Source organism: Diprion similis, chromosome 1 (assembly GCF_021155765.1).
Source record: "Diprion similis isolate iyDipSimi1 chromosome 1, iyDipSimi1.1, whole genome shotgun sequence".
In the NCBI taxonomy this organism is placed as follows: domain Eukaryota; kingdom Metazoa; phylum Arthropoda; class Insecta; order Hymenoptera; family Diprionidae; genus Diprion; species Diprion similis.
The window spans coordinates 8740996-8751850 of NC_060105.1; the positions used below are offsets into that span (position 1 = coordinate 8740996).

The 10855-nt window shown below is 35.6% G+C and overlaps 2 protein-coding genes across 2 annotated transcripts; one reads left to right on the top strand and one right to left on the bottom strand.

Moving 5' to 3' along the window:
• Positions 1-209: 209 nt before the first annotated feature.
• On the bottom strand, positions 210-5144 carry LOC124406478 (DNA replication licensing factor Mcm6). The gene is made up of 11 exons (XM_046881907.1): positions 4979-5144; positions 4714-4857; positions 4359-4623; positions 4091-4293; positions 3617-3818; positions 3009-3539; positions 2626-2931; positions 2133-2490; positions 981-1118; positions 681-820; positions 210-584 (listed from the first exon to the last, which is right to left on the bottom strand). Exons 1-11 carry the CDS (start codon positions 5068-5070, stop codon positions 465-467), a joined length of 2499 nt encoding a protein of 832 aa, XP_046737863.1. The 5' UTR covers positions 5071-5144; the 3' UTR covers positions 210-464.
• A 2231-nt stretch (positions 5145-7375) lies between these two features.
• Positions 7376-8383, top strand: LOC124406785 (NAD(P)H-hydrate epimerase). The gene has a single exon (XM_046882381.1). It carries the CDS (start codon positions 7444-7446, stop codon positions 8251-8253), a length of 810 nt encoding a protein of 269 aa, XP_046738337.1. The 5' UTR covers positions 7376-7443; the 3' UTR covers positions 8254-8383.
• Positions 8384-10855: the final 2472 nt, after the last annotated feature.

The window sequence follows — 10855 nt, forward strand, 5'->3', positions numbered from 1 at the left end:
ATTGGATCACCTTATACCGATCGTTTAGACTCGTTGTCAGTATTAATATAGCTTTGCTAATTGGACGATAAGAACAATGCTCGTATTAAAACTGGAGGCAGGTCAAGGTTCGGATTTGCACGAGCATAATGTTTTATGCAGTAGATTCGTGGGGCTAGGATTAAATGTAATGAACTACTCACGATACATGTTTTAAAAAATGCGTTTTATAAAAAATCAATAGGTGAGTGTTATCGTTCGGATTCGGATGAATGTAACAATACTGTAGTGGATGAAGATTGAGATCGTTTGAAATAATTTCGTGTCGGGTATTCGGTATGTTCAGATTGCCTCTCAGAAGGCACGGAATCAAATATCTACTTGAACGACCATCATTTCTGCGTCCGGTGATATTTAGGAGTTTGAAGGCACATTCTGAACGTCCCAATGCAGTCGCCTTTCTTGGCTATTACTGTGAATAAATATCAAGGATCGAGAATATAATTTGGATGTACGACAAGCAACGGATCTTCTTCCTCTTCTTCTTCACGGTGCTTGCCTTTAGATGCCAGATTCGCTGTCGTCAGAGGAATTATGATTTGGTCCTGTAACATAAAGTTTCATAATATCATATTAATCGTTGTTCCTTTCATTCTTTTATTCATAGGCAGACATGCGATATGTGTAAAGAAGAAACGTACATGGTACATAAGCCGGTCGATAATTTTTTCAATGAGACCTTTTCGCTCCAACAATTCATCTTCAGACTCAATTTGCTCTTGGACTTTATCGAGATACCAAGCAACCAATTCTGATTTCCTGATTCCCTCCTTGTCTCCGTCTGTATGAACAAAAAAGTTTAGTAGTATCATCCCTAGAAAAGCTTGAAATAGTTTCGACATTTTTTACACTATAAACGAAAATATTTTCACAATTATTTGTCAACATTAGTTTGCTGCTGCAGTTGGGTAGCAAATGGTTCCTCAAAGATATGTACCAACCTTCACTTTCGATCCGATTTTCTTCTGTCCGCATATAGACAACCAACATATTTGAGAGATTCTTATATTCCTCAAAGGACAGGGTTAATTTTTTTTTAACAGGCTCTTCTGAAGGTTGCGTGATTCCATTGGTGATTTCTGAAATACATAAATAGTCAATCCACATTTTGATACCATAATTGTTCCACCGATACCTGTGATAACTTAACAATTGTGTAAAACAAAAATAGATTTCAGTAACTGGTTGAAACAATGGTGATAAAGGGTACCCCCCCGTTAAGATAGGTAAAATGCACCCCTTCCGGAATGTTGAAATGAACATAGGCTAACATTTCTGCAGTACTTAACACAAGCTTGGGCCATATTAGAAGCTTCCGATATCTTGGCATAATCTGTAAATAACCTAAGAACTATCATTTATTTATTAGCTGAATTACTCAGTTACACAATTTTAAACTATTTTAACTTATATTTTTCAAAAACATTCGCATCATTCGGCTAGTAGCAATAGTAGTAAATAGAATATTACACCGAAACCATAAGCAAAATTAAATCAAATTGCGTGTCTTGAATTCTGCTGCACGCGGCGTAACTGGTGCAAATTTGAATCTGGCGGAAAAAAACTACTTAAACTACATGTTTATGGCCAGAGAAAGACGTAGAGGATTTAAAAAATATTGATTGTTGTATGATTGGCCGGTATCTGAATAAAAGACGTTAGATGTTCGACGAAAAAATGGCGGCAATCATTTGTTAATAAATAATGTTCAAATTAAGTTATTGAAAATCCCCTACACATTTTTTTAGCTATAAACATGTGTATTACGTATTTTTTTTTTTTGAGATTCAACTTTGCACCAGTTATACTGTGTGCTGGAGAATTCAACATGTCTCATGAGATTGGCTCCAGTGGTACCATTTTTTAGTATTTGATGGTAATAGTTTTTTGTATTATACTTAAATATATGCCTAATAACTTCCTTGAATATTATTATCTTATTACCTTTTCTTCTATCGGAAAAAAAATGATCAAATTTTTAGATTTTTATAGTAGTCTTACTACTTGAGTACTCCAGAAATGTAAGCACAAGTTCATTTTAACATTCCAGAAGGGGGCATTTCACCTTTCTTAATGGGGTCACTCAAATTTACCGGAATCATCGATGTTAGCAGCTTCACCATTATCCAAAGCATTGAGTGCGGCCATTAGAGGAGGTGCGTCATCGATATCCATTCTCATCCCTTCTTGGCCACTGGGGTAATTATTATCTTCATCGAGATCGACGTCTGGTTGTTCAACTCTGATGATACTTTTGCTCAGTAATCTTTTCGCCTCCTTCACATGTCTTATTGTGACTTCATCTCCACATTCCAGCTTTGCCAATGCCTCTGATAACCGTACGAGACTTTCCAACTGACGCACAGTGACTCGCCAAGTAGATTTACCTGAACTACCCCCTTCTCTTTGCCGCAAGGTAGTATAGACCTCTATCAATAATTCTGCTGCTTCCTGTTAATTATTGAATCACAAGTTATTAAATTTACCAAAAATCTTCTTTATGATCATAGGCATATGTTGTGGCTGGAAAATAGCAACCAGTAACAGAAATTATATAATTCATATTGCATAGTGTGATCACATTACCTGATTGATAATTGGTTTGAAATGCTTTGCAAAATTGATATATCGCAAAATTTCCTCTTGAGTATAGATACATTCAATGGTGACTACATTGTTGCTATGAAGATCGATAATCTTTCTGGCTATAGCGTTGTCAACAATTTCATTGCACTCGTCGATCAGAATAAAAAACAAATCGAACCGAGACATTATAGGGGCTGTCAGATATACGTTCTGTTGTAAGGATTTCGACCTGTCGTAACGTCCACCGATTGGATTCGCTGCAGCCAGTATAGACGTTCGTGCATTCAGTGTCGCTCTGACGCCAGCCTGTACAAGCAATTAAAGCATATTAACAGACGTAAAAATAAATTAGGATCGCAGATAAAAGGAAAATAATATCCTACCTTGGCTATCGATATAGTCTGTTGCTCCATGGCTTCGTGAATTGCGACTTGATCTCTAGGATCCATTTTGTCAAACTCATCGATGCAACAGATTCCATTATCCGCAAGCATCAGGGCTCCAGCTTCTATAACAAAGTCAGATGATTCTTCGTCCCTGACTACAGCAGCCGTCAAACCAGCAGCACTGGAAGCTTTTCCTGAGGTATAAACCGCTCTTGGTGAAAAATCCGCGACTTGTTTTAGAAATTGGGATTTTGCTGTACTGGGATCGCCGACAATACAGCAATTGATGTCTCCTCTCAGCGATGTTCCCTCTATCGTTGTTTTGGGAACTCCACCAAACAGCATTAAAGTAATTCCTTTTTTCACTTCATCGTTTCCATGGACGGATGGAAACAGACTGGATATTAGATTCTGATAGAGATTCTTGTCTCGACTCATCTCATAGACTTTATTCCACTCGGCATCAGACATTTGTCTCTTCATCATCTCCTGCGTGATTTCCTCCATTCCCATATCCGTGCCGCCAAACTAGAAGCCGTATTAATGTTAGATAGAAAAAATTCGAAAACTTTCAATTATCTGCATTCACACAGATCAACACTTACTCGCGAAGTAGTAGATGTTATACTACAAGCCAGGAATGACATTCTGTAAGTCAAATCTCTGACGCCTAATGATTTCAGACCTCGCACTCCCTCGATCGAAGGATCTCCATGCTTGTGTCTTGATCCAAATTCAGCCTGTGCTCCAGGTAGTGACAAAGCACCCACATCTGGCACAACTATCAGCGTGCCAGTGAAATCGTATCTGTATGCAAAAGGGAAAGTTATTGAATGCTGACAGGATCAAATCTTATTTCCAAAACACAGTGAAATTGGCATGAAATTTTTGGATTTTGCCATATCATTTTAATAATAGTTAATAATACATCTCTCCCTTTGGTTTGGTTTTGACAGTAATTATTAGTTTTATCAATATGAATAGTTGAAACCCCAAACCAGTTCTTAGAAAAGGTTGGTTCAACTTGGGCAAAAGTAGAATTTGCTAGAATCAAATTGCTATGATATAAGAAAACAGACCTGTCTCCAGGCTGCACCATTTCAACAGTTTCTGCTCGTAAGATGATTTCGAGGGATCGTGGGATACAGCCCCTAGGCAACTCTGCTTGCGTTTCTTGGATTCTAACTTTTTGAAAATCAACAAAAACCGAGTTGTCGACGTCGAGCAAAAAATTACGCCTATTGTTGCACACCGGATTGCGACAAATAGTAGGATTTGTAAACTGCGAAAAGTAACACATTAATTATATTTTTCAATTTACACAAGGCTAGTTCAGTCGTTACTAACCTTGAACTGCTGCTCTACATTCTTAATAACAGTATTACAATCCTGACAAACAAATGTCCCGAGAACCAATTCTGGATGAACAGGATGCGTCCTTACAACCTGACCAGATATACGTATTAACGTACCGATTTTGACCGCTGTCAATTCTCTCACTTTGTGCCTTGTCGGCACGTCTGTTAAACTGACATAGCATTCCTTATCTTTTGTCAAGTTACCTCTGTCTTTAACGTAGTTACAAACCGCCTGACAGAGGTACGGGTAAATTCTGAAAATATACACAACAACTCTGGGTTTAGCAATTTTTAACTCTTAGCTACCGATTTCTATGAAAATATTCTTCGCTCAGAACAGTCACCTGTAGTATTCTTCGATAATCGTTGTTGCGAGAGTTTGATTGTACCGTTCAATATCATCAAATGAAACTTCCAGCGTACTTCGCTCAGGACTGACAAGTTCTTTTGCTGGTTCCAAGTACTTGATTTCTCCATCTGCTTTGAATCTGTAAATCAAGTTAAAGGATAAAAATAAGCTGATAGGGACAGTTTTAGAGTTAGATATTTCACGTTCCAAGTGTTCACCGGCTAATGTTTGTTTTGGTTAATTTATTTTAGGTTACTTACTCCTCGAGGAAATCCTGAAATAATTTTTGGCATTGTATTGCGACCTCATCTTTGACTCTCAACTGACCCACGAGTGCGTCAGCTACGTCCATGTTAAAAAATATTAATGAAACTTTTAAATTATCAGTTATGTGTGGAAATTTATGAAAGCAAATATCATTACTAACTAACAGGCCTAACAGGCAAACGAAATTGGCGGGAAATTGGTACGCGACGTTAGTGAGCGCTAGTGACGCTACATTTCACATTGACTATACCTATATCTTCAGTCAACGCATTTCACTAGAGTGACCCAGAGTTCCTCATTTTACTTCACAACGCGTCAGCTGGTGGGGAAATTGAAAATATAGAATACAGTTTGAGATCCGAATTAATGATTGTATTGTTATGTATCCGTGTCTACGGATTCGATAATTTCTCTTTCATTGTGTTTGAATTCGAACAAAATTTCAATTGGATCCAATCTGTGATAATTTTTTATATTACATTTGTTTTATAAATCTGTTGCGCAGCCGTGAGAAATATTGTTAAATTTGTGGCATACGTGCATAAATTAGGGATTTCTTGAAGAGCGTAAAAAAGGCTAGGATGGCAAATTTGCGAGGCCATCTAAATTTGGTTTTCATTTTTTTTAATTGTCAGTGAACACTATCTCGCCATTTTACATGTAACCACGAATTGATGATACATAAAGGCAAAAAACTATGACCGTCAATTTCTCATTCATCTTTGTAATAAAACTGCAAATTTTCGTGAACATACAATATTTTTAACTTCAGCAAATCAATCTTTCGTTCTAATAACCACAAACAATTAGGACCGATGAAATCATATTGGCGGACCGCCGGACCGAGCAAAAATTGCGAACGAGTTCTATAACTGATTGTTTGTATTGATGAACTATTGTGGGCAAACAGGTTCCCGGAGATTGCCAAGCGCTCGAATTTTGCCGAAGTGGTAGTTGATAATAGCGCACAGAACTCGATCGAACGTCAACGAGTTCGGACGTGCGTAGTTCAACTCTGACGCGTTTAGTGCTTTTAAATACTCGAACGGCTAATTAATTTAACGGTAGTGAAATTGATATTTTTTAATCAATACGATAATATTTGTGTGTGGGTGATTGATCTTCCTAAAATTTCCGAACATATAAGTCTTAAGGTAAACCAAACCCACAAACAGGTAGCTCTGACTATCTCTGTAGGGTTTACTTAAATGTTACTAATAACTTTTATTGTTGTAATATTTATGTAATCATTGATAATAATAATAAATAAATACATAAATAAATAAATAAATAAATAAACCTATAATCCAGAAGTGCGGATTTCAATGAACGTTAATAGTTGAGTGAGCTTGAATTATATGGCATAAAAATCTGTGTAATATCCCCCGATTGCAGTGAGTCGAGATCTCGCAGACAATCGGACGTATCCCGGAATGCAGAAGGAGAAAAACTCTGGTTTGTGCTACCTAACACGTAGAATGTATCGTACACATACGGAAATTGATTCTGCAACAGCGAATTTTTCTCTTTAGTCGATTACGTTGGCGATGGAGAATTTCAGCCCAGAGTTTACCGCTCGGATGGCATGCCACGGGCTGAAGTTCTCCATTGCCAACGTAATCTACTAGGGAGAAAAATTAGCTGTCAGAGCATCAATTTCTGTACGTGTAACCGTAAAACTGAATGGATTGCAGAATGGGGTGTATTAAAATAACAAATAGTAAAATAAATTTTTTTGGTGTTTATAATTGAAATAATCACCAAAAAAAGGGTGTAACAAAATGATTATTAAAAGATTTTTGAGTATCATTCTAAAAAACCTTTGAACCCCCGTTTGATGTGACATGTCAAACCTGCATTAACAATTTTGCAATATTTAGTATTCACTTATTTCTGGTCTGAAACAAAATGTGACTACGGTTCTATACGAACTATGTAACAATCATGAAGTATGCATCTTAAACTCCCGCGTCAGCTGGATCGCCAGTCTTTGTCATATGATTCCGTTAGAATTGAACTAGCATATTGTTACGGACCGAAAACAAGTCAGCCGGAAGGTTAATGCATTAACTAACATTACTGTATGATACACATCTTGAGTAAGATCGAAAACTGCGTGGACTTAATACTTCGCGCTTCTGAGAACATGGTGACTTGAATTGTCTATTTGTCGCCTGCGCTAAAAACTTGACCAATAGTCATATACTATGAAAATAACATATAAGCACAACTCAAACTGAGTGGTACTGATTAGCATCCCGACCTATCCATACGGTAGCGACCTCTGTGAAGTCTGATGCCGATCTAAGTCAAGTCGGCCACTAATTTTTGCTCACTATTGCTATGGTTTTGGAACACTGGTATTCCTACAAGAGCAAGTACACTGATGAATCACGTGGCCGGTGAACACAACAGAGTGATAAGTAAATAGAAAAAAAAATACTACCAAACTTGATGAATGAAACATGAAATGCTGAAGTCATCGATAAGCGCGTTTCGTTTCCATCGATCAACGGTAAAATTTATCAGTTATACGAAAAACAAGTTAATACGTGACTACACGAAAGGCCAAAAAATGGTCAAGTTTTTGGGACAAACTGAGGCGATAAACATCGATAAGGAATTATTCGAAAAATACAAATTTAGCGTTGATCAGCTGATGGAATTAGCTGGTCAAAGTTGCGCCGTTGCAATAGCAAAATGTTATCCTTTGCGAGAAAATTCTTCAAATTCTATACTCGTGTGTTGCGGTCCAGGAAATAACGGAGGAGACGGTCTGGTATGCAGTCGACATTTAAAATTGTTTGGCTATGAGCCTGAAATTTATTATCCAAAGAAAACGAAAAACGAGCTGTATCAAAATTTGACCCATCAATGCATTGAGAACGGCATTCCTCTCTTGGAAAAGATTTCAGACTTTAGACCGTTAAACAAATACCTGCTTATCGTCGATGCTTTGTTCGGATTTAGCTTTAAGCCACCTGTCAGAGAAAGTTTCAAAGAAATAATGGATGTTTTAAAAAATACAAATGTCCCCATATGCAGCGTTGACATTCCGTCTGGTTGGAACGTTGAAACTGGCCCATCCGAAAGCGATATTAACCCTGAAATGTTGATATCATTGACTGCACCAAAGTTATGCGCTCGTAATTTCAAAGGAAAATATCATTATTTAGGAGGGCGTTTTGTTCCAAAAAAATTGGAATTTGAATACCAGTTGAACCTTCCCGAATATCATGGAACTGACATGGTCGTTGCTTTGCAATAAAATACTTTTTTATAACTATTATCAAAATCGAGTGTTATTTTTTTCCTGAAACTTACAATACCGTATTAAAAATTTCCGAACTATGTTAAGAACAATGGGAACTGCCTTCATAACTCACTTTACCACAAAGATTGTTTCGATAACTGAACTTTTTTGCTGTCAAGACAAAATGAAAAATCGTCAATCGTTATATAGATCATATTGTGCTGGTTGGAAATGTCATATTCAATTGATTTTATTTTCGTTTCTTTTATTTACGCATCTTTAAATGATAATAATATTAACATTTGCTGACAATATTATATTATAATACAATTAATATAATAACACGCCACCATTACATTGTGGTAGAGTACGGTTTTGGGTGCCAATTTTTTTACGGTTTTTTATTATGCGATCATTCAATGCTCCGATCAACATTTTTATATTATCTAAATACTGAGTATCAATTGTGTGATGCTGCATGTAAATTTTATGTCCAGTAATATTGATAAATTGCAAATCTGCATATTTGATATAATTACCACTTATTCTGAATACTAGGGGCGTCTTAGGCGTTAATTATACGTTTTGATAGTAGTGTTAAGAATACCTTCTCATAATAATGTCAAAAGATGTCGTGCGGAACAAGCTGTTTGTTCATATTTTCATTAGTGCGAAAAGTAGCCAAAATTGAAAGATCGTAAGTGTAGAATGCCTGAAATTCCAGCAGAAACTTGAAGCTGAAACTTGAAGTTTTATCTATTAAAGTCAATTTGACTTTCAAAGTCTCAGGTATAATATTTAAGGTACAATCTAGGTGACGACTCTGCACTTTGCCAGAGCTGATTAGCTAACAAACTCTACAATGTATGTAGAATCATCAGTTTGGCAATTATTGTACTATTAAATTTAATCTTATTCGCAGCCTCTCATTATTATCATTACATCATCCCGATTGAACTAAGTTACCTGTATCGGATCGGGTATAATATTTTTATTGTCATCATTCAATACCTCAGTTATATTGTATATAAATTTCATCAAAGTTTATAGCTTTCTAAAGTTACATTTACTTATCAAATAACATAATATCGATTATTTCTTACTGATAGTTACCACTCAAGTAACAAGAAGATTCTGGGTGTGAATTTTCATTAGTCAATTGAAATATCTGCTACCACAACTCGTATTTGTGGTAAAAAAAATATTCATAGATAATTGGGTCGAACAATGAAAACCTTATTATAAGTTGGTATATAAATGATAGTATTTACACTAAACAGCTTGAGACCTACGTCCATTAGTTACATACAAAGGATGAGATAAAAATTAAAAAATTGATTAATTCCCCTCAATCGTATTCAATGCTCGAGCTAAATATTCAATGTGATTGATTTTTAATAATATTAGCATTAGGCTTATCAAAAAAAGCTTACTTTATTAGAGCTGCTTTTCGACCACCGAATTCTTTTTGTTTTTCGAACGATAGACTGGCAAGACATCGTAGAGAAGTTTGCATAACTGAATATTATGACAGATTTATTTATAGTAAACGAGAAATGTAACTCGGCAAGACGTGAGGCATAATTAACGAATAGGCAGCATAGTTTGAAATTTCATTACTTGTAAGTGTACAGTCAATATCAACATTCGTAATACATTGTTAAATGTTACGGTTGAGAAAAATTTATTTTACTGCAATCTTTTGAAGTACGTATTTATAATCCTACGTGTTCATTCGTTTCTTTAATCTGTTTTACTGCAATCTTTAGTTTTTTTTACAATATCTTCAGTATGGCCTATACTAATCGTATGGCATTCCAAAACTGCACTCTCCCAGATGAAAAAAGGCACGAACTGGCGGAAAAGTCGGCCTAACTGTATAATATTTTTATTTATTTATTTATTATGGATGGAACTTTGTCACAATACAATTTTTTTTATTCAATGGTAACGACAACAAAGTCGATGTGTTTTTAAATGTCAGTAAAGTAATGCTGGCAGTGCCGGAAACGAGACGTAATTATTAATCTTTTATAAAACACGACTTTACAATTAAACGAATGCTCAACAGTAGACAGAAACGTCAGTTAGCTGCTTGAACAGTTATGGAATTGTTTTGGCGTGGAATCATTTTTATAAATATTAACGTTTTTCAGAAATTTGTTTACTAAAAAGCTTCCAAATCACTTGCGGAAGATATTGCACCCAACGATAAAAAAGAAATTTCCCATATAATCATTTGTTGAAAGCTGATAGACGTATACCAATTGAACCGCAGACAGCGTTATATTTTAAAATACAGGCATTGCTTTACAAAATGCCAATTTATCAATGAATAACATTATTATTTTTTTTTGCATCTAATATTTGCCCTTTCCTTTTCAACTATACTTATCAGAGAGAAATTAATAAAAGCCAGTCAAAATTATACAAATTTTCACCAACATCGGCACTGCCACTCTGCACGACTGTCATTATCATATTTCTCCTTCTTAGTACGTATTGCATTAAATTTGACCATTTTTAATATCAATATACATATATACATATACATATATACGTATATACATATATGTATATATATATGTCTGCCAATTAAATGTATTTATGTAGATAA